Source organism: Suricata suricatta, chromosome 17 (assembly GCF_006229205.1).
Source record: "Suricata suricatta isolate VVHF042 chromosome 17, meerkat_22Aug2017_6uvM2_HiC, whole genome shotgun sequence".
Lineage (NCBI taxonomy): Eukaryota > Metazoa > Chordata > Mammalia > Carnivora > Herpestidae > Suricata > Suricata suricatta.
The window spans coordinates 51,285-78,336 of NC_043716.1; the positions used below are offsets into that span (position 1 = coordinate 51,285).

At 54.9% G+C, this 27,052-nt stretch overlaps 1 protein-coding gene across 1 annotated transcript in view; it reads right to left on the reverse strand.

The window, feature by feature from the left end:
* Positions 1-27,052, reverse strand: part of ZZEF1 (zinc finger ZZ-type and EF-hand domain containing 1) — a 100,399-nt gene that overhangs the window by 26,519 nt on the left and 46,828 nt on the right. The window contains exons 26-44 of the mRNA XM_029928749.1: positions 26,058-26,259; positions 25,070-25,218; positions 23,894-24,134; positions 21,319-21,398; positions 19,272-19,365; positions 17,848-18,316; positions 17,016-17,180; positions 14,288-14,407; positions 13,174-13,335; positions 11,925-12,054; positions 10,185-10,323; positions 8,706-8,871; positions 7,710-7,957; positions 6,676-6,836; positions 4,149-4,305; positions 2,844-2,983; positions 2,044-2,321; positions 1,233-1,407; positions 591-723 (exon numbers count right to left, since the gene is read on the reverse strand). Of these exons, the coding sequence (XP_029784609.1) occupies positions 591-723; positions 1,233-1,407; positions 2,044-2,321; positions 2,844-2,983; positions 4,149-4,305; positions 6,676-6,836; positions 7,710-7,957; positions 8,706-8,871; positions 10,185-10,323; positions 11,925-12,054; positions 13,174-13,335; positions 14,288-14,407; positions 17,016-17,180; positions 17,848-18,316; positions 19,272-19,365; positions 21,319-21,398; positions 23,894-24,134; positions 25,070-25,218; positions 26,058-26,259 (3,409 nt within the window). The remainder of the gene's footprint in view (positions 1-590; positions 724-1,232; positions 1,408-2,043; positions 2,322-2,843; positions 2,984-4,148; positions 4,306-6,675; positions 6,837-7,709; positions 7,958-8,705; positions 8,872-10,184; positions 10,324-11,924; positions 12,055-13,173; positions 13,336-14,287; positions 14,408-17,015; positions 17,181-17,847; positions 18,317-19,271; positions 19,366-21,318; positions 21,399-23,893; positions 24,135-25,069; positions 25,219-26,057; positions 26,260-27,052) is intronic.

Below are 27,052 nucleotides of genomic sequence, written 5' to 3' on the forward strand. Positions count from 1 at the left end.
CAAAAATAGAACTACCCTATGCCCCAGCAATTCCAATAGAAGGTATTTATCCAAGGGACACAGGTGTGCTGTGTCGAAGGGGCAAACACACCCCAATGTTTATAGCAGCACTGTCAACAGTAACCAAAGTGTGGACAGAGCCCAAGGGTCCATCGACGGATGAATGGATAAAGAAGATGTGGTTTATATATACAATGGAGTATTACTCAGCATCCAAAAAGAATGAAATTTTACCATTTGCGACTATGTGGATGGAACTAGAGCGTATCATGCTAAGCGAAATTAGAGAAACAAAAATATCCTATGGCGTTACTCAGGAGGACTTTAAGATACAAAACAGATGAACAGAAGGGAAGGGAAACAAAAATAACATAAAAACAGGGAAGGGGACAAAACATAAGAGACTCCTAAATATGGAGAACAAACAGAGGGTTACCGGAGGGTTTGTGGGAGAGGGTATGGGCTAAATGGGTAAGGGGCATTAAAGAATCTGTTCTTGAAATCATTGTTACACTATATGCTAACCAACTTATATATAAATTTAAAAGAAATTAATTAAAAAAAAAAGAAAACATAATTATGCTTGGGACCTGTTTTCCTTTTCCGGGTTTTGACATCGACGACCACAGCCCTGTTCTTCTCAGTAAAGTGCTTCAAGATGATCACGTTGTGTGGTTCACTGGCATTATCCGTATAAACACATCGGGTCCCGACACAGAGGACCTAGAACAGGACGGAGACCAAGAAGGCAACTCAGGAGCACACAGAGACAGGACACAGGCCCCTGCCTCCCTGCTCGTGCCCTGGACCCCAACAAGTCCTGGAGGATGGGCTCTCCCAAGTCCAGGGCCTGGCACAGAAGTGCTCTACATGCTCGCTGGAGGAAGCCATGCTTTCACGTCCCCTTTGTCCCAGCCACCTGCAAGCCTTTGTGACGGTCAGAAAGGAGATCAAGGTGAATGGCCACATGAGCAACAACCACTCTGAAGTTCTCTGGAACGGCTGTTAGTTACCTGCTAGTCAAAGCCAGCTACTAGCTAAGAAATGAGTCCAATGGCTAACCTGTTAAACATGCAGTAGAACAGGCCATCCCATAATCTTGAAAATATACCAATCCTGGAAATGCAAATTATGTAACGGAAGGGAAGAAACTTCCAAAGACACACGTTGCAGAGACTCTGCTGGGCGGGATGAGGAGGGAAAGACGTGGCCCGGCCTCCAAAGCGACATACCTGGGGGAAGCCGACCAGCACGAGCAGGGTGAAGATGTTGGTGTGCTGCAGCGGGAAAGGCAGCTGCTTGATGCAGTGGTCCGTGAAGGCGGCGATGACGTCCCGCCACCGCGGGGCGCTGCTGAGTGACCGCAGGATCTCCGCCATGGAGCAGGCCCAGTCCAAGCCCACCCGGCTGGAAGGCGAGAGCTCCGTTAGGTGGCGCAGGCTCTAACCTCAACTCAGCAGGGCTCCCTCCACTCCGAGGCAGCCGCAGCCGCCTGCCCAAGAGCCCCTCGCCCGGTAGCTTAGACACCACCCGAAGGACGCCTGTTCTCTATACGCTCAGTCTACAGTTACGTTAAAAAAAATCTCTATAAAAAAGTCACACATTCACACGCACTTGTGCACACTCACATTTACGTTCAGAAGGAAATATACTGAAAGAGCACCAGGTGCATTAACATGGTACAGCTGGGCAAATTCTTTTCTCCACTTTTGTTTTCCAAATTTGGTATTGTGACTATTACTCTTACACTAAAGACGGGCTCGGCCTATTTGCTTCAACCCCAAAGCCTACACTTACTGCTGCCAGGGAAAATCAGCCAGAATGGATACCCCATCAGAAAGCTGAATCAGTGACGGCACCAAGACCGTACAGCTGTTTCAGTGTGGGTTTCAGGGACAACTTGAATGTCGGGTGACACCATTCCTAGTAAAACGAATTCTCCTCTCACAGGGGCTGCCTGGACAGCAGCACACTGGAGGGCGTCAAGTGCTGGACCCCGGGCTTGGGGAACCGAGCAGCGGGCTGGGCGGGGCGCGAGGCTACCTGTCCAGACACACGGCTCCCAGGCTGAAGAGCAGGTAGGCTGTCTTCCAGCCGTCTGGCGCGGCGGGGCCGCTCCCTGCCGCAAACAAGGTGTGCTTGGCGGAGAGGACCGTCACCACCGCGGCGTCCACCTCTGCTGGGGAAAGGCGGGTGATCAGCCGGCCGAGAAGGCCCAGCGTGAGGTGGCAGGTTTCGTTCAGGTGGCCTGCGTGCGAGATGACGACCTGAAACATGAGCGGGAGGGCGTGCTCCAGACCGATCACAGGGGCCGCGGGGTCCTGCCAAGAGGAGGAGAGGTGCCTGGTCAGCACGGAACCCAGGCGGCCCCGTCAACTGAACGCTGTCCCCCCCACGGGAGTCTCAGGTACACGTGACTCGTGCCCAGCGGCCATGCCTTTCACCAACAGCTATGCACAATCAGGCGTGATAGGACCTCCTCAGCAATCCTCGTTTTGCTTTTTTTTAAGCTTATTTATTTATTTTGAGGGGGTGTGAGAGAACCAGTGGAGGAAGGGCAGTGAGAGAAGGGGACAGAAGAGCTGAAGAGGGCTCTGTGCTGACAGCAGAGAGCCTGATGTGGGGCGTGAACTCACGACCTGTGAGACCATGAGCTGTGCCAAAGTCGGAGACTTGCCAGCCTGAGCCCCCCAGGGCCCCTCAGACAGCATCTTACAGCCCCACTCCGAACAATCACGACATGCTGCTCTCAGGGACCCACAGGCGTCTGCTACTAAGAGGTGGTCTTCTCCCACATAAACCGCCGCCCTCTTCCAGAAAAGGAAGTACCATTCGTCTCTTACCAACTTTAAGGGAGGTAACATGGCTGCTAGTAATCCCAAAATCCTCTTCTGGGAACACTCAGCGAACACCTGCTCAAGGCTGGGCGTAGCTGCCTTTTCCTCGACGGTCTTCCAAGTTGACATGACTGCACCGTCAGCATCTGGGTTGTAAAACATCAAACTTTCAGATCCTGCCGGGTTCTGTGCACATACAGACAGCAAGCGAGCTGCCGCACTGGCCCTGAGCTGCTAGAGAACACAACCAGGACCCTGCCGAACACGTCCGGCTCGAGGAGGCCTCCCCCCAACCCTGCTAGTCCGTGCTCGCGCTAATTAACTACCGTTCAACACACCCATTCGCTGGAATTCTCATCTGTCTTCCTTCTACACTTTTGCTGCTCTCCAATGGTGTGTCATAAGCACCTAGGAATGTTCCTGGAGCATAGCAGGTGCTCAGAGAACCCTTGATGGATCAATAAACTGTATGTGGACCAGGACGCTGGCGCCTGTGCAGACCAGAGAGGGCCTGGGCCCATGAGGAGTGTCAGCCTGTTGCACTGTAAAACTGCCCATCAGCCCCTTCTGAGAGCTGGCCCCGTGGACGGGGCAGGACGCCTGCTGCTCACCCCTGCCTCCATCACGGAGCCGGGCAGGGAGACACATGCTGCCCCCAAGGACTGTCCCAACAAGGATTCTCTGCAGCCCACAGCACCTCCGTCTCTGGGCTCATCAATCGTCCGGGAAGGCAGCTCTACCCGTCGATGCCATCCCCGGGCAGGTGGCCGAGGCCCTCCTCTGTAGTGATACGGCAACCCCAGGGCTCTGCTCCACCCCTGCACGCCTGCTGGCGGGACTCCCCCTGCAGTCGCCCAGCAGCTCCCGCCCTGGGGCCCGAGCCGTGCCTCCAAGTCCCTCCGCACGGCAGGTCCTAGCACAGCTGAGGTCCCTTGCTGCCTGACCTTTACGAGGCTGCACACCTCTCGTCTGGACAGAGTCCTGTTCACGTCCAATTCCGGTCACCTGTACCGTGGTGTGCACCCTCCCAGACTGCAGGCTCCATGGCAGGGAACTGTGTCTGTATGACTAGTTCTCTGTCACACCCCTGCAGTCTAGCACATGGCTCAGCACGAGGAAGGCTCTCCGTAATTAGGGCAGAACAGAGTAGGAAAGTAGGCCGAAGGTTAGCAGTGCCGTCTGACACAGAATGAGAAACCGTGAGCCCTTGGTTACTGGCCAGTTTCAAACTGTGTGCAACAAGCAGCTCAGGGATGGGTCTGTGTGCATTTAAGATAAAGGAGATCGAGGTCACGATCAAAGGACCCTTACCTGGAAGCCCTGCAGGTGTGCAACCCTCTGCAGGTGAGTCTGCAACTTGAGTCTGGCCTGAGGGACGCCTCACTTCTGACGCACCTGCACCTCCGTCCGCCTCGCTCCTCCCCCTGCAGTCAGAAGGTCTGACCTTCTTGTGACCATCGCTCTTACACTGAGAACAAAATGCAAAATAAAAGTTTCTCATAACAGAAGTTTGCTCATCTGGTATGCCTGGGTGGCTCAGTCGGTTGGGCATCCAATTCTTGGGATTGATCCCTGCGTCGGGCTCCGTGCTGAGTGGGCAAGCTGCTTGGGACCCTCTCTCTCCCTCTGCCCCTCCCCTGCTTCAAAGAAAACTTAAAAGTTTGCTCAATTGTGTTCTAATACAATTCAATTTTTTAAATCATTAGCCAGTCTTTGTAGACTTAAATATTTTTTAATTCCTTAAGAAAATGTGCCTCATTTCTTTTTTTTCTTTCTTTAATGTATATTATTGAGACAGAAACAGAGCATGAGTGGGGGAGAGGTAGAGAGGCAGGGAAACACAGAATCCAAACTAGGCTCCAGGCTCTGAGCTTTCAGCACATAGCCCAATGTAGGGCTCAAACCCACAACCTGTAAGATCATGATCTGAGCCGAAGTCAGACGCTTAACCAACTGAGCCACGCAGGTGCCCCATGAAAATGTGTCTCATTTCTGATGATAAATCTGTGCTCTAATTAAGACAGTAATCACTGCAGCCCATCCCCAAAACATCTCCCAAATGCCCTTGCATCAGAGCCCACAGTCCCGTTAACAATGGCCACACTACCAACCTCTAGTACAATCCACTTAGCTTTTTTTAAAGTTTACTTTTATGTATTGTGAAGGACAGACAGCGAGTGCACACAAGTGCGGGAGGGGCAGAGAGGGAAGAAGACAGAATCCCAAGCAAGCTCCACACCGTCAGCAGAGTCCGACTTGGTGCTTGATCTCATCAACTGTGAGATCAGGACCTGAGCTGTAGTCGAGAGTCAGGTGCTCAACCATCTGGGCCGCTCACGGGATCCCATGCTACTTAGCTTTTTGAAGCCACTTACAGAAAGTTCTTGGGAAGAAGAAAAAAACCAAAATATTCTAGAACACTGAGCTTACACTTCTGAGAATTTTCTTTGGTAAGGAGCTTTGTTAAGGGGGCTTGTGCTGGAGCAGGGAGTCTTTCCTGGGCTCAAGATTCAGGCAGCGAGCTGCCCAGATTGGCAGGACGACAGCCTTGGACTTGTGTTTCCTTAGGCCTTTCCCCCTGGGCCAGGGAAAGCCGCAAGGCCTTGTCTGCAACAAAACTTCAGGAAGTGCTCAGAGAAAAAGGCGTGTCAGACGGACACAGAGCCAGCAGGAAGGCGCCTCCACGGGCCAGAGGTGGGACAGTTGGAGTATCAAGATACGTGATGAAAAGGAACAGATTTTAGAGCTTTTAAGTGAACTCTACACTCAATGTGGGGCTCGAACATACAACCTGAGATCAAGACTCACATGCTCTACACACTTAGCCGGCCAGGCTCCCCAAAAATGACAGCACTGAATCTGCTGAATAAATCAATTCACGCAGGCCATCCTGAGGCGAACAAAGGACTGGGCAGATACACGGGGAACGGAGCGCGCCTGGGCGGCCCGTCCTGAGACGCTAGGAGCTCCCGGGAAGGCCCCACGGCCCCAGGCTCAGGGCGGAGGCTGTCCCTGCTGACCCGTGCTCTCTCCCCACCACCATCTGTGGTCAGAAATGTCGGCACGTCAGAGACCGGTCTGTCCTGTGCTGGCTCTGGCTGAGCGCAGCTGACAAAATTCTCAGGTTTTTGCCAGCCATCTTTACTTTCGACTTCGTCTAAAGGACAATGAATGGGATCACGGTGAGCCACAAGCACCAAGCAGCGGGCCCGCGACCCAGTGAGTGCGACAGAGAGGACGGAGGCGTGAGCAGCTCCCGAGGCAAAGCCAAGGGCGCGCGCAGCTCAAGCCCGAGGCAGCACTGCTCTTCCGCACAACCGCCCTGCAGGCCGCAGTCCCTGGCCCACGCGCACCCAGAGAGGCTCCCGCTCCTGGGGCAGCTGCGCGTGGCCTGCCGCGTCCAGCCGGTAAGCGGAGGGCCCCTGGTGCCCCTGCCTGCAGCCGCGTGCTCGCGTGGGCAGGAATGGGCCCCTTCTGGGGCATCACCTTCCACCCTTATCAACCCACCGGAAGGCAAGTAACAGGAGCCATTAAAGCTGACATGAAACAGACTGTGAACACTGCTTCCAGCACTTCTCACACATTAGCTCCCTGTGTAACGTGTGTGAACGCTCAGAACAACCCTAGGAGACAGGTTTTATTATTCTCGCCCCATTTCACAGATGAGAATGTGAAGTGGACACGCTGCGTTACTGTGCCCGGGATCGGACAGCTCAGGGGCTGGAACCCGGGAACCCAGGTCAAGGGTCTGTGGCCTGAACCTCGCTGCCCTGCTCCCAGCTGAGAACAGCTCCCCCTTTCACCCTGACACCATGCACGGCGCCGAGCTGTGACGTACGCTGCCTCGCTCCGAAGGGCCTGTGCGTGATGGGCCCTCAGCAGCCCGGACCGCCGTCCCCTCCCCTGGCGTGCGGGCGGGCTCGGCGACGGGCGGGGCCACGCCCTGTGGGCTAGCGTCACCATCTGGCAGCACCCCGAGAAGAGCTAGGGCTTTCAGACCTACATGGGGAGCAAATAAGAGAATGGTTAAGCATTTTACCACAAGGGCTATTTCCTGTAAGTGCCACAAGTCACTGCTGCTCTCCGGAAGCGGAGGGCTGGGCGCTAGGGGCGAGCCGAGCGCACTGCACACAAAGCTCCCTGGCCGGCCACGGCCCGGCTCCCGGCTTTAGGCACAAGTCTGGGCGGCGAGGGGCGCCTGCCCTGTGCTAAGAGCGGACGACAGCAGACACAACAGGACTGCCTGCCCAGCAAACCAGCGCCCCACACAATGAGACTCCTGACTCCTAAACTCCCGCCAGCAAACAGGTGACAAGCCGGCTCTGAAGCTCCAGTATGGCCGCCCTGCTGCCCAACAGGGGTCTGGTTTTGTCGACGTTCTCTAGAACAGGGAGTCCCTTACTGTGAAAGGACCTGAACGTCTCGGAGGTAACGTTCACTCTATGTTCTCCTTAGCGCTCTGCAGTAAAGTCAGAATCGCCGGGGTATTGTCGTGGGTGAACAACGTTCATTACCAACTGCTCTCATCCAGAACGCAGTCACGTGAAGGGGCTGTGTGCTCCGGGTAAAAACCATTCCTTCAGCGACACTGAGTTCGGTAGATGCAAATATGACATACTTTACCCACAGACGGTAAGAGTTTCAATTGTTAGGTTTTTTTTTTTAACACCTTCACGTAACTATTTTAGAGAAATGAAGTGCATTTTAACATGACAATATTCCTCAAATGCATGTGGGAGCCCGGGATTTGCTCCCGTCTCCCATGCAGAAGCGCGTCAGGCTGCCTCTAGCCGGGCGCCTCGCTGCTGCTGAGGCTTTTCCTGCACAAGCGGCCGGGAGCCGGCAGGGTGTGGGTGCACGGGCGACAGTCACCTTTTCCCTGGTGAGCGGTCATCAGACAGTCCCCCACAAGCTGCATGCACTGGCTGCGCAGGGCGGCGGCGCTGCTGCGGGCCCGGGGCCCCGCGTCCTCTGCGCTGGCCAGGTGGGTGCTGTAGAGAGCCAGGGCGGCGAAGAGCAGCCAGCCGTAGTTGTGCACGTAGGGCTGGATGAGCCTCTGCCGGTCGCTGACCCGGACGGTCACCATCGGATGAGCCGTGACGCTGTGGGTGGGCAAATGCCTGCAAAGGCAAGACACACTGATGGCCTACGAGCCTGTGAGGCTCAAAAACAAACACAAGGCCTCAGTGGGGGTGGTGCCCGGCCACGGCTGGGCGCTGTGACCTCGGAGGCCTCGGTACCCGGACGTTTACAGACAGGTGCGAGTCCTCTCCCCAGAAAAACGAACTAACCCAAACACCGTACATTCCACGTCAGGCTTCACAGCCCTCTCCCCCTTGCCCTGGCAAAAGATTGTCCAGGCAAACGAGATGATATTTGCAAAGTGGGGTAAATATCATTTCAGTAATATGAAAGAATGCTTATAATTTTTAGAATGGATGTGGACTATGAATGAAGGAAATAAGATCAATGATTTGCTTTAAAATACTTTAACAAAGAAAAAAAAGGAATAAGCTAAACACACAGGGCAAAATCTCCCTAACTGATGAATCTGGGTAATGGGTATAAGCAGATTCAGTGTACTGGTCTCCTTACTTGTGGGCGCATTTGGAATCTGTTAAGGAAAAAAGGAGGACGGGGCGCCTGGGGGGCTCAGTCGGTTGAGCGGCTCAGGTCATGATCTCATGGTTCGTAAATTCGAGTCCTGTGTCGGGCTCTGTGCTGACAGCTCGGAGCCTGGAGCCTGCTTCAGATTCTGTTTCCCTCTTTCTATCTTTCCCCTGCTCACATTGTGTCTCTCTGTCTCTCAAAAAAAAAAAAAAGGAATAAATATTAAAAAAAAAAAAAAAAAGAATAAAGGAGGCGTACCCATAGGAGAATTTCTTGGCCGCATAGCACCCGTAGCAAAGATCAAAGTCTTCACACACATTGCAATTTATCCTCCGACCGATGATCAAACCCTGGCACTGGTCACAGGTAAACTCCATGCTGACCATCTCGTGGTCATCCCCATGGCCTTCAGGCTTCACCCCACCTGGGGAAGGAACAGCGGCGTGAGGCGGATCAGGCAAAGGGCTCTTACCAGGGCTGGCTTCCAAACACAAACCAAACTAGAAGCGGGGCTCTGCCACATTCCACTGAGGATGTCTGGGGCCGCAGGGACCTTCCGGGGGGCAAGGCGTTCTGCCCAGCGGCTCTGAGCAGACCATCAGGACCGTCAGTGCAGAACTTCTTAGCCACGGAGCCATGGATCAATCCACCCTCTCCCAGCGCCACAGAGCCTGATCGAATGGATTACAAATCCCCAATGTAACCACCATCTGGCAGAAACAAGATCTTGGGCCCATCTGTGAGCTGTCTCCTGTGTGGCCCTCCCTCACCGCCCCCCCCCCCAACCCTGACAAACATCAAGCATCTACTGTGCATTCCTGTTAACAATCACTGAGCAGTGGCCGGGTCTGTGCTCTAAGGTTTTCACTCCAGAATCACACAGGAAAGCAGACCCCACAACCTCAAACCCTGAGAGTGAGAAAATGCATCCTGTAGGTCTCCGTGCCCCATCACCCTGCTCGCCACGCCTCACGTGACCCACTTCTGCTCCTGCCACTGTGACGCTGGTCCAGGCAACGACCCCTGGCCACGGCTAAGAGCGAATCCCGGAGGGAACCTCCTGTAAGGCCAGAGCCACCTTCCTCCAGCAAGAGCTCTGTGTCGACACCCCACTGTCAGCAGATTCGTTCCTACACGGCAGCCGGTGACCCCAGGGCCCCAGCCTGGGCGTTGCCTGCCTCGGTCTGTCACTCAGCTGGAAAGGCTCTGGATGCATCCCAGGTACTCACTCCTCTGTCCCTGGACTTGCTCTGCTTGGACAGTGAGGCACCACCTTCACACCATCCAGCTCTGACTTCCCCCAGAGACCAAGTCACACCCCACAATTCACACTTCCTCACGAGCCTTCCCTGCAACACTGACTGTTAGGACTTGTGAACTCTTCCAGGGCACTCTACCACTCATGCCCATTCGTGTCCTGGGATATGTGTTCTGTAGGCACGCCCAGGCTCCTGCTAAGACTAACTGCTCCCAGGATCGGGGCCGCACCTTCTAGGACCGGGCCTCACGTGCAGAGCACTCAGATGCTCACGACTGTCAATGTGCTACCGGGTAACTACACCCGCGCGACGTAAGACAGAGCCTGTCAGGTAACCGAGCTGGAGCCTCTCAGTCACCGGGGAAGACGAGACTCGTATCCGCCACCCGGTCCGAGCGCAGCGCTGGACAGTCTCTCGCTGGGCGGGGAGTGAAACGACAAGGTCACAGACAACGGCACACTCAGACCGCGGCGCGTACCCAGGAAGCAAGTTGTGCAGAGGTCCATGTCGCTGCACTGCAGACAGCGGTAGCGGTGCCAGGGCGCGATCTCGTCACACCCGTCACAGGAGATGTCCACGTGCAGCAGCTCGGAGTAGCGGGCGATGAACATGTGCATCTGTTCGGTGAGAGAGACAGTCAGTGACGGACTTTCCGACGTGGCCGCTGCCCGCCGTCCAGGCGTCCTGCGAGAGGTGCTTAAGGGCTCCGCTCGGCGGCAGACGGAGGGGCGGCTGTCCGCTCAGGAATCCCCTCGAGTGAGGATGCAGAGTGACGACAGCTCTGCCTGGCGGACAGGGGCCGAGAGAAGCCCGCAGAGGGTTCTGACGGCCCTTAAGAAGGGCACGGAGGGTGTTCAAAGGAGGGGAGCCCTCAGCTGAGATCTGAGGGGCACACAGGGTCAGCTGTGTGGGGGTGAGTGTGGGGGCACGACAGACAGAATCACTAGCGAGTTCTACAGGAGGCACCGAGAGAGCGGGACCGTGGTTCGTGAGACGCAGCAACTCGGTTCCCGGGTGCGGAACGCAGTGCAGAGAAGGAAGCAGGCGGAGGAACGGGTCCCTGAGCTTTCTGAAAGTTCCCCTGGCTACCGGGTTGAGAATGGAGCACAGGAGGCAAGACCGCAGTCGGGGAGACGGGCCACGAGAGCGGCTGTCAGAGTCGCCCCACGACAGGGCAGGGGCATGAAAGGCGGCCGGCCCGGCGGCCACTAAGGAGGCCGCGGTGCAGCGCCTTGGGGACAGGGTGGACACGGGGCCACAGAAGGGAGAGGCCAAGGACAGCATCCAGATTTCTAGCTTGGGTACTTGGTTGGACAGGGCAGCGTTCAGAGATACAGGAGACACCGCCAAAGAGGCACTGTTTGCAAGCACCTGAGCCCGCAAGCTGTCTTCCAGGGAAGGAGCCGCGGGCCTCAGGACCGCCTGCAGAGCAAGGGGAACCACTACGGAGATCAGAGCACATGGGCCACGTCACCGTAGAGCTGCCCACTGGCTCCCGGGAAGATACTACCACACGAGAGAGAGAGAGAGAGAGAGAGAGAGAGAGAGAGAGAGAGAGAGAGGGAGGGAGGGAGGGAGGGAGGGAGAGGGAGGGAGCGAGGGAGGGAGGGAGGGAGAGAGAGAGATCGCAGAGGTCACATGGACGTGCCCAATCTGACCACCACAAAGGTGCTACGTGACCAAAGTAACTGGGACACAGTAGGCACGCGATCCTGAGAAATGAACAAATCTGAGGCAGGAGATGCCAGGGACAGTGTGGTGGTGATGGACCCACACCTAATGTGGAGACGGACACGGCAGGCTGTCGGAGCCCAGGGCCTCCAAGCGTCTCAACCACGGGACTCTGACTGTGCCCGTGGCTGCTCCCAAGCTGGCCGGGCAGCCCGTGGCTGCAACGTGGCTCCCTGCAGGAGGAGCGTGTGCTGCCCGAGGACACCGGCCCAGGGCCTTCGGTACTCTTCTGGGCTGCTAAAGGGACAAGCGGGCCCCTCGCTCCCCACGGCCGCCTCACGAACCCGCACTCTGGGGGTCCAGCTCCACAGGAAGGGGCTGCACTCGGAGGGAGGTCAATCCAGGCTCCGGGGCCCCTTAGGCTACAGAGCAGGGTTCCGACTACCACTGGGACCCTCAGGAGCTGGCCTGCTGACACCCCCAGGCAGACTCTGCTCTCCAAACTCCCAGCAAGTCAATACAGATTACTCCAGTTGAGAGGTCTTACTTTCCTCTGCTTCTCTGGGTCTTCCTGGGCTATTTTTTCATACCAGGCCTCAAACATGCCATCCTGACACTCGTCCATCCATTCTGAGTTCTGCTTGGCATCAGCAAGCTCATCTTCTTCACTCCACTGGCTGCAAGAAGGACACAGAGAGAGAAAAGCATGCCTCTCCCAATAATCAAGCACACGCTGGGCAGCAGACTGGGCATTTTCAAACTTCCGAGCAGAAGCAGCCCCGGAACGTGCCAGATCGTTGAGAGAGATGCAAAAATGAGAAAAGAGCAGAGGACAGTGGGTGAGGAACTAAAGCCTGAAAGGGGAGCCCTCAGGGCATAAGTGCACCTGACACCCATTCGTGGTGACCCTACTCTGTGCCAGGCACCGGAGCCAAAGGGAAGTTTTTGGTCAGATCAGGACCTGCTCAGCACAGCCCGGGGGGCACAGGCATGAGAGGGCAGCAGGGCACCGGGGCTCTGGCTCTCCCGGCAGCTGTGCCAAGGCCATGCCACCACACATCCCCCCCCCGCCGCCCCCCGTTCTTCAGCTTCCTCGTTGCCTAAAGTTTTTTTTAATGTTTATTTATTTTTGAGACAGAGAGAGACAGAATGTGCGTGAGGGAAGAAGGGCAGAGAGCGAGGGAGACACGGAATGTGAAGCGGGCTTGAGGCTGTGAGCCATCAGCACAGAGCTCGGGGCCTGACCCCTCAAGCTGCAGGTCACACGCGGCCAATGGGTAGGTGGACTTGAGCAAGTTGGACACGCACGTTACAAGCAGAAAGAAAATTCGCGTACTATTTTTTCTCATATCCTAAGTCCTTATAACATGCGAGAGGTTACAGTGGCTACAAGTCCACATGCACGTAACCAAAAGATAAAGGAAAGGATTCTCTGATCAACAAGTGGTACCAGGGTGTCCAAAAATGTGGAGGGTCTTCGTCCTCCAAGTTCACAATCCCACCACCACCAGCTCCTACACTTCCACGCTCCAGGCCCCTGTTCTCACCCTTGAGAGGCCGAGCTCACCGACCCTTCACAATAAGCCTAGGAGGTGGGACCTTTATCATTTCCAGGCGTGCGGAGGAGCAAACTGAGGCAGCTCGGCCTCCTAGAACCGGCCCGAGGTCACCCAGCCGCTCTGTGCCGGAGCCAGGAGGCCACACAGGAGGCGGATCTCGACCGGAGGGACCCTTGGCTGCGGCCCCCGGTACTCACAAGCGCTCCAGGAGCTGCGGAGGCGGGACTGGACTCTTACCTGATCACACTGTCGTGGACGCTGATATTCTCTTGTGACATTTTCATGAGGAGATCCGGTAGCTGAATGTCCACAAAGAAAGTGAGGTCGCCGGGTTCCCAGCCCATGTCCAGAAAGTGGAGCAGGGCTGTCTGCACACAGGACAAGGCAGGCAGCAGGGACCTAGAGAGCACAGGAAGGTGCAGGCTGTGGGGTGGGGACTGGAGACGATGCAAGTCACCACCCGCTGTGCCTGCAGGTGGGGAGCAGAGAGAGCGGCCGGTGTGTCCAAACTGCTCACACTCCACACAAGCCCCTTCGAAGCGCAGCTCAGCTCAGCAAGTGCCGGGCAGGCAAGCACGACGTGAGGCTTCTGCCCTGCCAGGCCCACCTCAGGGGGCATTTTATGGTCTGGGACCGAGATGGGAAGATCACCTCCCGATAAACAGCAAAATGAGGGCCAGCCCCAAATTCGCCCCGGTCCGTCAGCAAAGAAGGGGAGGAGTCCGTTTGACTTGAGATTTCTGTCTAAAGTCCCTGTTGTGGAGGCGCCTGGGGAAGGGCTCTGTACTCAAATCCTAAAACTGCACCTAATACATCAGAAACTGAAAATGACGCATCGGAAGTTCTTACGTGAACAAGAACCACCGCTGTGAACACACTACATGCCACACAGGAAAAAGGGCCGGGGCAAAGGGGCACTAGGCTACACGAGCAGTCAGCTCCAGATGGCGACATCAGGGGTTACAAAGTTTTTTACCTTCATGTTTTTCTATATTTTCAACACGGAACTTGTATTTCTTTTAGTTTTTTTTAATTTTTTACATTTATTTGCTTTTGAGAGAGAGAGAGACAGAGACAGAGACAGAGCACAAGTGGAGGAGGGTCAGTGAGAGAGAGTGACAAAGAGGGAGGGAGGGAGAGGGAGACACAGAATCCAAAACAGGCTCCAGGCTCTGAGCTGTCAACACAGAGCCTGACACGGGGCTTGAACTCACGAACTGTGAGATCATGACCTGAGCCGAAGTCGGCTGCTTAAATGACTGAGCCCCCCAGGCGCTCCACGTGTATTTCTTTTAAAATCAGAGAAAACATGAAGAATGCTTTCTCTAAAAATGGTAGAGTTATACAGTACCTGTCATTTATGCTGCTAAATCCTTTAACTGCTTTGACCAAAAATAGAACAAACTGGTAGTAAGTGTCTCGAATCTCTTTGTGCAGATCTGCGCCACAGCCCTCCAAGTGTCCAAAATAACTAGAAACAAAGGAAAACACCAATCACTTAATGGCCAAACCATCGCTTACTTCATAATCACGAGTCCTTACGTGAAGAGCCAAGTCGCAGCGCCTGCACGAACGGCCCAGAGGCCTGAGCGCAGATGTGGTCACCGCGAGTTGGGGCAGAGCAGGGCCGCCGGGAGTGAGGGGTGGCGGTCGTTTCTCTCTCTCTGTTGTATAAACCCTCCCGACCGCTTGCCCCCGGAGGGTTGGGTTCTGGGTTAAGTGCTCTGCATCTGTCACTTCAGCCAGGCCCTCACCAGTTCCACCTGGACCCTCGTCACCACAGTGATGGCATCAGCTCTGAGATCCTCACCGGAGAGCAGCCTGCCCAGCCTCTCTGCCACCCAACCCCCACAGCAGCGACTGCAGCCCCGAGGAGCCCCACACACCATAGGACCCTACTCCTCCAGGCCCTTCCTGTTCAGCTGATGACCCAGGACACCGCCTCATGCTCACTGCCACCTGTGCCTCACTTTGCTGGGCCGCAGACCACCTCCCCCAACGCACTGGCCCGAGAACCCTGCGGGGGCGCCAAAACAGCGCGGCATCGCTGGAAGGGGCACGTCTCGAACAAGCACTGAAAACTGTCGGGCAGTCAGCCTGCCTTCCTCCCTGGGCGTCACAAACCTTCCTGCCTGTCCTGACACCGCCGCCGCTCCCCCCAGCCCTTCATGCTTAGTGGACGACTCTGCTGCTGTGTTTAAAGACAGAAAGACCCCACAGGCATCCCCGGTCTCTGTGCCTCCATCCACGCTGTAACTCCCCCTGCAGCCACAAACGGCCTCCTGGGCTCTGTGCAAAACGGACCCCCGCCGTCACACGGCGCGCCTGCTGTGTGTCAAGTGGGCCTCGGGACTGACGCTCTCCCGCCAGCATTTGGAAGGCTCCGACTCGTCTTATAAACTCTCTGTTGATCCCATATTCCCTGCATTTCTGTCCCTTTCCTCTGCTCCCCTTTGAGGCCAAAGGTCTTGAAATGATTGTCTGTGATCTCTCCCTCCATTTTACATGCCCCATTTCCCTCTCAACCCAATGCGACTGGGCTGCTGACCCCAGGGCCCCGATGAGACTGCAGCAGATCCAGTGTGTTCTCACACAACCTCCCACATCAGCGTATGACCCATCCTTCTCTCGGCTTCTATGGCCCCACCACCCCCCGTGCTGGCTCCGGAGGGCCACTTCTTCCCGATCGCCTCAGCTGAGCTGTCTTCCTCCGCCTGAGCTCGGAACACAGAGGTGCCCTTCACGCTCAGTCCTGAGCCTGTTCTTGTCCCCCTCTGCCCTCTGTCTTGAACATCTACAAGGTGAGAGCATGCAGACTCTGTCCCTAGCCCTGGCTTCTTTGCAGAACATCAGACTCTTACCTTTACTGCCTGGAAATCTGTATTTGGATGTGAAAGAGGCAGCTCAAACCTAACACACCAAACAACTTTGGTTTTCTCTCCAATCTGTTCCTTCCATTCTCTCCCCGTCAGGAAGGTACATCGCCATCCACTAATGGCCGCAGAGAAGGTCCATCAGCTCCTTCCTCCTGGTTCTCTCTGTTCCCCTCAGACCCAATCCAGCAGTGAGACCCGACAACACTGCCCCCAGAGCAGACCCCGAGTCTTCCCCTTCTCTCCATCTCCGGGCCTAGAGCACCTCCTGCCGGGCCGGCCACACCGTCTCCTGACTGCTTTGCTTCTGCCGATGCCTTCCCACGGAGCAGCCAGAAGGGTCTTTCACAAACGTAAACTACGGTAGGCTCCTCCCAGGCTTGGGGGTCCCCTGGGGGTCTCCTACCTGCAACTCAGTACAAAACCCAAACACCTTCAATCATGTCCTGCAAAGATGTCTATCCCCGGAGCCCTGCCTGAGTTCCTGAAGGGTCTCCTCCCATCCGCCCCCACTCAGGCACGCTGCCTTTCGTTCCGTTCCTCTGGCTAAGCCCCTGCCCTGGGGGACCTTCGGCACGGTTCCTTCGGCCTTCAGTGCTTTCCACCCTGAGCTCAACCTGAGGTCTTGGTCCACAGGCCGTCTTCTCAGCCCACTCTATGACCACCCAACCTACACTACAACAGCTCCCAGGGACTACGGTATCTCACTGTCTGGGACGGACAGACTCCATGGATGGATGGATGGACTTCTTTTAGGGCCCGTCTCTCCTCCATAAAATCCCAAGTTCCATCAGAACAAGATCTCGTCCACCTTGTCCACTGCAGGACGTACGTCACCCAGACCAGTGCCTGGCATAGACAATGCTCTGGAAATACTTACTGACTAGCTATTAGAATGACCTTGTGAAATACTTCACGTCCTTACTGTAAATTAAAATTAAGTTTAGCTCACGGCCTCCAGGAGCTGACTGATGAGAATGGGTACGAGGGCATACAGTCCTCGCTGTGTGGTCAAAGAGAGCTGATACACTCATCAGGAGTAAACATATATCTGCTATCTCCTTCCTGAAAGGATAGAACCCATCTCTGAGTAGGATGAGAGAACTGCCCAAAAACACGAATTTGTGTCGCACACGGAAATACTAGTCACTGGCTAAAGGCGGCGGCTGGGGTTGCCGTGCAGTCGCCCTGCGCGCCCGGACTTACTTGGTGAAGTCCTTCTGGCAGCGCAGGAGCTCCAGCAGGAAGAGGACGCACGGCGGCTGGAAGCAGTGAGGCCGCCCGAGGGCCTCCGCGCAGTGCTGCGTGACCCTCAGCGCCTCGAGCACACTCCGCGCCTGGGCCCTCCTCCAGGACAGAACCTGCACGACACTGAGCACAGAACTCGAGTCAGGGGCTCCGAGAGGGCTCGAGGGGGGCCGAGGGGCGTCCCGACACCAGGCTAACGGCACGGAAGACCACTGTGAGGGCGTCGGGAAGGTCGCCCCGGAGGGGGACCGGTGCCTGTCTTGCGACGTTCAGTGCCTGCTCAGCAGCAGCACGAAGCAGCTGACACCAAGGGCCCAGAGGCCCCACAGCCCAGCCCGGCAGCTTCAGTAATCGGGAAGGAGCTTTGAGATCTCGACCGCGCCACGAAGCTCAAATTCTTAGGACAGGAAATTAAAACATGCAATACTTCCAGAGATGTAGGCCCACTGACACGAATTCTGCCCGAAAATACCAAACCCTAGGTCTCTCCCGGAATTAAAAAAGACAGATCTATAAATGACAGCCACTACAACAAATGTTTCTTTTCACCCCAGCAGAACATTACTGAGGTACAATTTTCACACAGTGCAATGTGCAAATCTAAAGTGACAAAGTACATCTTTAAAAGAAAAAAATGCCACCCAATTTTTCACTGAACATTCTAGAACAAATCTCAATCTCTCTTTCACGTGTTACTTGCTCGCCTTCCCATGAACCTTAAGCCTCCGACCAGCCTCTGAGCTGCCTACAGCGGGAGAAGGGGAGGCGCCGGCAGGGCGGGCCCGCTCACCTCTCATGGGAGAGGGACTGGTCCTTGACGAAGTCCAGGACCTCCCTCAGCAGGGGGTACCTCTCCTTCACCGTGGGCGCCGGCCTGGCCTCCTCCACCGAGCGGAAGGAGAGCAGCCGGAGTCGCCCGCGGGTGAAGGGGGGCCGCCGGCTGGGAGCGGAGGGCGATGGGGGCTCAGCGGCAGCGGCGGGCGGCTCCTCGGAGGCAGGGGGGCTGCTGCTGGGGGGCGGGTGCGGCCGCGTGTCCGAGCCAGGACCCTCGTCCCTCGCGGCGGGTACGGCCGCTTCCCCGGGAGACGGCGAGGCCTGGAAACGCTCCTCCACCACAGAGCTCGTCCTCGGGCGCTTGTCGCGTGGCTGCAGGTGATCCACGTCATCTGCGGTCACCAACTTGTCACAGCTTTCTTCTGGACTCACTCCCACGGGCGAAAATCTTAGTAACAGGAGACTCTTCTGGATACACTCTCTCGCTAAATGCAAACAGCAAGGAAGGTAGTGAAAAAGTCAAAACTTACTGCTTGCTTCTGGAGAGAAAATAATCCATGTGAACTCTAATTCAGGACGAGAAATACCTCAGTTACCACGGTGACGCACGTCTACCGGAGAAACTAACCCTCTGTCTCACTGCACAAGTCGGAACCTCCCCAGCGTTGTCCTCGCACTTAAAAGAGGTTTTACTGTGGACGTTCTCTAACACGCAGAGAGAGGAGCACGAGGACCCCACTGAGCACCCTTGACGCCAGCCCCAGGCCAGGGTCCTCTCGCTGGCCGCCCCTCCCGGATACTTCCCTGCAGACCACACACATCACACTATTTCATCTAAACACTTCAGCACATTTCTCTCAAGGAGTAAGAGGTTTTCTTTAAAAAATAATTTTTTTTTTGACACTTACTAATTTTTGAGAGACAAAGCGTGAGCAGGGGAGGGGCAGAGGGAGAGGGCGACACTGAATCCGAAGCAGGCTCCAGGCTCTGACCTGTCAGCACAGAGCCCGATGTGGGGCTCAAACCCACGAACTGTGAGATCATGACCTGAGCTGAAGTTGAATGCTTAACAGACTGAGCCCCCCAGGGCCCCTAAAGTACCAAGAGTTTTTAGGTTGACCGTGATCCACTAAGAAATTACCAGGCAGTTCCTTAGTCTACTGACTAGTCAGTGAGAGCACACCTTAAACACATTAACAAGACACAGCTCAAGCACCTGACGTCTCTCTCCTATGAGAAGTAACGGGATGCTCCATTTGGGTCATATTAGTAAACAGTAACTCCTCTCTGACGTTTTTCTCTTTGTGACCATTCTTGGAAACTACACGTGGCTCCCGCGTTACTTTCCTTAGGTCAACACACCTTCATCTAAAACCATCTAGAAGACAGATCCCCGGTTCCCTAGGCTGCGTGGACAGAAGGTTCGGCGGGTGCACTCACCCAGGCTCTCGGGGTTCAGCTCGGCAGCCTCTGACCCGTGCCTGCCTTCCACCTCACTCCCCAGGCTCCTCAGGGACTTCTGCTTCATCTCCAGCTGGGGGGAGAATTCGAGACACAGAATTACACTGTTGGGGCCCAGCCACCAGAATGGCCACCGCAGAGGCAACCCCCCCCCCCCACAGCAGCACTGGCATCCGGGACGATGGAACAGTTACTGTCCAGCTGTTGAGGACACAGGACTGAGCTGTTTTTGTTTGTCCTGGAAGTAATCCGAGCTTTGAAAGATAGACCTGTCTACAGGCAGACATGCAACACTGCTTTCTTTTCAACTATGCTTTGTTTGGAAGCGGGTCTGTACCCCGATCCTATTTGAAAACTGAACACTGCACCTTGAGGGGCACAGAGTAATGGAGGTCTAGAAAAGCAAAGGGTTTTGCTAGGTTACACACCCAGTTTGCTGAAGTTGGACCAAAATCTGATCTCTCCTCTACTCTGCGTGAGGGGACACCTGTAAGTGACGCCGAGCCTGTTGCACGGGGGACGGTGGTGACACAGGGTGAGCCACGATGCGGACAGCCCAGGCAGCAGGCCACCTGTGCTGCCTGAGAGACCACGGTCTGGGAAAGGAGGCTGGCGTCTTGCCCAGCTATTGGCAGAGTGTCCTGTGCTGGACCAGAAGCCTGGTCCACCTGGTGCTCGTCAATTGCCAACCCCTTTCAGCTGGGCCGTCTGTGGGGACGTCAGACACGCTTTCTTACACCGCTGCCGACGCCGCCCTGGCCTCCTCTCACCGTTCCGAGGACAATACGTCTTAGCTTCTTCTGAGAGTCTGCTCATTGGTCTCCATCTATCCATCCATCTGGTGTGTACGTTCTAATTACTGTGGATCCTGGTCAGGCCTCTCTGTTCCTGGGTACACTCATACCTTAAAAAACATCTCCAATGGTATGAAACTATCCTCATCACTCTTTTGACGTTTCTGCAAAGCGCCAGTGAGATTCCTTCACGTTTACTGAACTCTCCAGCCAGATGTCTCTGATGACCCGTATGTTCTCATCCTCAGCACATCCCAGGATGAACCAGTCCGGTCAATGCTTCCAGTGGCCGCAAGTCACCAAGGCCGGAATGCGGGAACAGTCCTGGCCAGCACGCGGCTGCGCGCCACTCACAGCAGCCACAAAGCCTAATCGTTCCACCGCTGGGCCGCTGCCGTGTGCACCTGAGGCCCATGGCGGTCTCCTGCGCCCCCGGGTCCTGATCCGTCCTCCCTCCAGGAGTGAAGGCTTCCCCCGGATCACCACACAGTGTTTTGAGATGACTGAATATGCAGACGATGATAACATACACGGTTCGTCTCCATCCCTAGTGGCACGTTCATCATTTCTGCACATCTGTGTAGCTGCACTGCACACACGGATCGGGGCCGCCGGACGGAGCGGGCTCAGACATTCCTGTCGGACTTGCTGGCTTCTGCTCGTCCTCCGTGTGTAAGCTGACCCACGCAGTCCGCCTCCCTCGCCCTCACGGAGACAGCCGTGCGAGGTTGTCTCACGCTGCGTGTCACTGAGGGGGCGTGGTGACACACAGTCTCACTGTCCGTCCTCCTACTGGCACACATTTTGCTCCTCCGGTTCATGGCCGTCGCAAACGATGCTACAGAACCACTTTTCCACTATGCGTAAAGGGCCCCCTCGGAGAGCAGCCTCTCCCCAACCAAAAGCCATCGGGGGTCGCCCCGTATCTGCTGCGATGCTCCCCTGCCTGGGCTGCAAGGCCGCCCGGAGTGGCCTCTGGGGTGACAGAAAGGAGTTGGGGGCTCCCCACACAGGCCCGGTTTACTCTGAACATCCTCAGCACTCACCATGCTATGAATTCAAGGTTCTAAATCATTTTACAGCATTTCATATTGTCACTGAACTTAAGTTCTTAAAAAAAAACAAACCCTAAGGTTCTATTCTTAAGAAGAGAGCTATTACACCTTAATTACAAGAAACCATGGTGGGAAAAACTCAAAATACATGACAACCGCACGCAAGGAGAATCTTACCATCCATATGCGAATCCCATCTGCCAAGCAGTACACCTGTGCAAACTCCTCGCTCAGGGCTGCGTGGCCCCCACTTTTTACTGGGGAGAGGAGACAAGGAGAGGGCACTCAGTTAGCTCAAGTCACTCCCGCGACCCAACGCACAAGCTGGTTTCTAACCTCCTAACACAGAGGAAGTCTTTTCCCAAGGCGCACACGCTGCGGCGGTAAGACGCTCAAGCGTAATAAAGATCAGATGGACCACAAATCCCTGAATGGGTCTCTGTGTTACTTCACACTAACTCTTTTCAAGCAAACAACGTCTGAAATGGACACACTTAAACAGAGTAAGATATTTAAAGTAAAAATATGAAAGTAAAATATCAAAAATATTAAAAGTAAAATAGAGTACTAAATGTGGGTAAAAAATAACTGTTGATGTGAAAAAGGTTCATGGTATAATATAAATTAAGTGCAAAAGGTTGGTTTTGAAACCATCTAAACAAAACTATTTAAAAAGAGCACACGTATGTAAAACACTGTGTGTGTACATGTACACATGTGCTGCATCAATACCCCTAGAAAAACGGCCAGGTAGATACACAGAAAAATGTGAATAGAGTGTTCTTAAAGTGGTAAGATATAATGGACTGTCATTTTAAGATTTTCCATGCTTTGTAAGTTCCTGCGTGCGTATTATTCTCATAACCAGAAACATAACAATAAAATTGTTTGTTTAAAATAAAGACCTACGAGGCCCGCTTCTTTCCGGTCTTGTAAAAACCCGAGGAGGATGTGCAAGAACAGCACGAAGCTCACTGGGGAGCCGACATGTGACACAAGGTCAGTTTTCTGAACACGCGGGCTGGCTGGGCTCTCTATACGAGGCCCTGGAACAGGATGCTGGCGACCACAGACGTGGCCCCTGCCCTCATGGAGCGCACCGTCTAGATGGAAACCCCAGCCGTGCACCTCGACGGCAAAAGGTTGAGCAAATTTTAGACAAAGACGAGCAAGTGAGCTAGACAAGGCCACCCTTAAAGTGGCCCGTCCCCCAGGACCCGTGAACAGCCCCCAAGGAACTGAGCGTCTCCAATGGCGCCTCCAAAGCCCAAGTGGCCAGTACCCTGGAAACAGTCTGTATTCAGCACACTGTTTCTAGTTCCCACATCAGCCTGTGTTTCTCTCCTGAAATCATGTGAACGGGATCTGAAAATGAGCTGGGGAACTGGCCACCAGCCAAAAACTTTGTTTCTCAGGGTTGTTCTTTGTGTTGTTGTTTTAATTTTTAGTTTAAGTGGACTCACTCCCAATGTGGGGCTTGCACTCACGACTTCGGTATTAAGAGTTGCAGGCCCTACTGACAAACCAGACAGGCGCTCCTGTTTCTTAGCTTTTGACTCCTAAGGTTTCTGTCCATCTACTCAGACCGTCCGGCTCTCTTACCATAATTTGATTATGAAAACATACATTGGATTTTTGTTTCAAAACCTGACAGGACACATCCCCATCCCCTAGGAGAGACATACTCTTCCATAGGATGGCTGTTTTCATAAATCGTTCGTACCTCCATGTAGATTTTAATTGAGCAGCTTTAAAAAAAATTTTTTTTTACATTTTATTTATTTTTGAAAGATGGAGAGAGACAGAGTGTGAACAGGGGAGGGCCAAAGAGAGAGGGAGACACAGAATCTGAAGCAGGCTCCAGGCTCTGAGCTGTCAGCACAGAGCCTGATGCGGGGCTCGAACCCACAAACCGTGAGATCATGACCTGAGCTGAGGTTGGACACTCAACGAACTGAGCCACCCAGGCGCCCCTATTTGAGCAGCTTCTTCAAGGAAATTGTTAAGAACTGAAGGAGGAAGGATTCACTGAGACGTTTTAGAAATCAGTAAATAAACTCTGCAATGTGAGTTCCAAACAACTGGGCAAAAAGGTAGCAGTGATCCTCACGGCAATCGTAGTGACTGCAGCAGTCAATGGCCCGCTCATTTCATGTGTGCCCCGGAGGTGCTCGAGGACACCCTGTGCCGTCTTTAGGGGGAGGAGGGGAGGTCTTGCCCTGAGAGATGATGGGGACAGGGACTGCTGTGAGCCTGCAGGCTGCACACACCGCGAGCACAGGCTCGTGAGCAGGGATGACGCCACAGAAGCTCTGTCTGCAGGTAAGAGAGGACACCTACGTCCCCGCCCCTGGTTCTCAGCACACTCAGTGACCTCAGCGGGTCAGGGCATCACCGGCATTTCCCGGAACGTCAGAGCTACCAGACCCCACGTTTACAGTTCTGCCCGAGACTAAAGCTGAGTCCGGGTTTCCTCCCGTCACGCTTGTGGGCAGTTTCCCATGAGGTTTGTGGACAAAGAAGTGACCTGTTGATTAGTAAACTCAAGGCTACTTGCCATGCATGACAACCCACTGACTATGAACGGGTCACGAGTCTCTTGGTCGGCAGAACAGGACGGAACAAAAGGAAGTCTACAGTTGTAGAAACATGTTCGTATTTGAAAGTATTTTAAAATCTCCACTTAACATAGCTTTCTTAAAACTTAGCAACTGGCCTTCGGATGATAAAGAGTCCCTGTAGTATAAGTTACCATATTTCTGCAGCTTCTCATATAAGTCTGGAGTACGACACACCAGAGCGGCAAAGGTGGCGTTCACAGCTTGATCAATAGTGGAACCAGCAACTCTATCTGTCTTTGGGGCCTGTTTTCTACATGCCTGTATGAGTCCCTTGCACAGTTCTGACAGTGGCCCACAGGAGCTCTGGGCAGGGTCTGCCTGAACAAACTCAAGAAGAAGACGGCAGCAGGGGTCCTCGGAGACGCACGTGACCTGGAATGACAACAGCACGCATCCCGTGAGCACAGCGGCGCGAGGGGAACGGTTCCGCGAGCGCCCACTGGGCCGGGAAGGGTGAAGCGGGGGCGTTCTGGGGAAACCGACAGATGCTGAGGGCGCACAGGATGGAGCCCCCGGGCCGCTGACGTCATAAAGATGAGCCCTCGGGAGGGCACGGGCTTTGGGTCGGACCCTGGAGACTGAGCTGCGGTTAAGAGTCAGCGGGGAGACCGACCTGGCCTGGAGTCTCACCCAGGGATGGGGAGGGGAGGGACGGGAAAGGGCAGAGACTCTAGGTGAAAAGGAGACGGGACAGAGCCTCAACTGTCACTCCGAGGAGCTCAACCTCACCCTGTGGGCAGCAGGAGCCATTACTGGTGCTTGGCAGTGGGATGACAAGGAATGCTAAGATGATGCTGTGGCTAAAAAGCCACATCTACAGAGAGAGGACGGGGTGGGGGAGAGGCCCTGGTCCCTCAGCTGGCCCCCAAGTGACTTGGGGGGCGGGAGGGACAAGAGGTAGAGCAGACACAGGGCAGGGAGGCAGAAAGGGGATGACGAAACCCCATGAGCGCCACTGTTCACAGGCAAGAGCGAGTGCGGCACAAACCGCTCACTCTGTCCGACTCAGCAGGTGCCGGAAGCAGACTCTGCCAGCTCGTTCAGCAGCTCCACCCACAGAGCCCTGCTGAGCATGCAGTCCGCTTGGCTGGGGTCACTCCCTGGCCGTGCCTGAGCGCCCAGCACCCGCCAGTCCCCGAGCACGCAGCGCGGACACCAGGTGAACCAGGGGAGGCCCCTGCTCCGAGGGGCTGCCAGCTGGGAGCGGGGTGGGGGTGGGGGTGTGCAAACACACGTTCATCTTTCAAAGCAGTGACCGTCAGCGAGCGGACGCCACGCAGGTACAAAGATGCCAGAAGAGCAAATACCTCCTTCCTATCCTGGTGCGGGGGAGTGGGCCAGCTCGCTGCTAATCCCAGCTCCGGACGCAGCTGATGCCGGAAGACCGGTTTCCACAGCGGGGAGCTCAGGACTGCCGCCATTGTTGCCGGGGGCACGGCTAGGTCGCCCCCTAACTCTGGAAAGAGAAGATGGCTCATGAGAGCTCTGTTCTCCCGGCGACACAGAGAGTCCGTCAACTGCCTGAAAGGGGCTTTTCACCACTTAGGTGCTCGAAGGCGGCACGTCAAGTCACCGGAACACGACCTCGGCACTTGATAAACATCCCGCCGTGAAGCCGTTCTGTGCGACAGCCTCAGCTCCGGGGCAGTGCCGGACACCGGGCACAGGTGTTTAGTGACGGGAAATGCTCAGGATGCGTAAACCTCAGTTTGTAAAATAAAAGTAAGAAATACACACCCATGTGTGCTTATGAATAGATGTAGAAAAAAGACTGGGTGGAGATATGTTAAAATGGTAATAATATTTCTCCCTGCACTAGAAGTAGCTCTTCTCCTTGATTTTCCCATTACGCAGTTTCTCTATTTTGCTTTTAAATCAGAAAAACTCGAAACATAAAAAAAAATTAAATGCAAGAGGAAGTTTTATTCTTTGATGAATTTAGTAACTAAGTTAAAAAAGCACTTTAAACCTACGTTCCCATGTTTAACATAAAGACTCACGTGGGTAAAGGATATAGAGTTAATTTATTCTACTTCTGCCTTCCAGATTTCACTAATGCGAACGAAAACACGGCGATGCCGCTGCGCACCAGCCCGGTGCCCCACGTGCCCTCCAGCAAGGGCATCCCCAGCGGCCTCCATGACAGGCTCCAAACACCGCTTCAGGAAACTATGGAAACAGCGTCCAGCGGGCACCGGATTCCGGTTTGGTGTAGAGGCCCCGAGAGGGCGCCCTGTGGATACCTCCGTCCCGCCCCGCGACAGGGCACCACCTGGCCCTCCCCCTCGGACTCACGGTGCGTAGACTTGAGTGCCATGCACTGGGCAGCGAGGCGTCCCAGCAGCCGGGAGACCAGCAGCTGTAAATCCGACGCCCAGGACACGGCCACGTCGGGCAGGCCGTAGGCCGTGACGGTGAACTTGTAGCCCCATTCGTTGTTACTGCTGTCAGAGTGAAAGAGGAACTGGAGCCGTGGGCCAGCCTTGAAGGTCACTTTCTAGAGAGAAACACAAAAGCCATGAGAAGGCGCCACTTCAGTAACAAGCATGTTCTTCAAGACTCAAAAAATCTAAATCTAAAACTGGCCTGTATTAAATCTAAATCTAAAACTCGCCATTCTATCTCACCACGGCCCCCCAGGGTGACTGAAGGAGAAATACACAACGCAGTGACCGGAACAGAGAATTCACCACCGCACCTCGTGAGCCAGCAGCGTTGGCAGAAAACGGCCAGTCAGTTCTCTAAACCTCGGGCGCCCATCTGCCCAATACCCGCTCAGCCAGAGACGGAGCCTGTGTGTCCCTCTGCTCCCTCCCTGCCCAGAACCCCGAGAGATAGTGGGGAGGAAACCCCGCCCAGGGGCCATGCAGGCCCCATGGTGGGGCCTGCATGGCTTTCCCCACATGATCTGGGCCTTCCTGGACCCACGGGCCCTTTTGTGCTAAGGATCACAACTCCCCATTCACACCGAACAACGTGACACAGACCGGGGGTTGGCAAGTTTCCTGTGAAGAGCCACCCAGTAAATTATTAGACCTCTGGGGCTGTGTGGTCTCTGTTGCGACCACTCAACTCTGCACTGCAGCGCCAACGCAGCTAGAAACAAGTGAGCCAACGGGCGGGGCTGTGTTCCAAGATAACTTCATCTATAGAATAGGGGACCAGACGTCATTTGTGAACTCCGACATAAGCCCTTCCTTTTACAAGAGTGTAATAAATGCTTCCCTTCACGACCCAACCTCCCTCCCCCACAAGGTTGGCAAAGGCGGAGGCTTGGTGCAGAAGCGTGC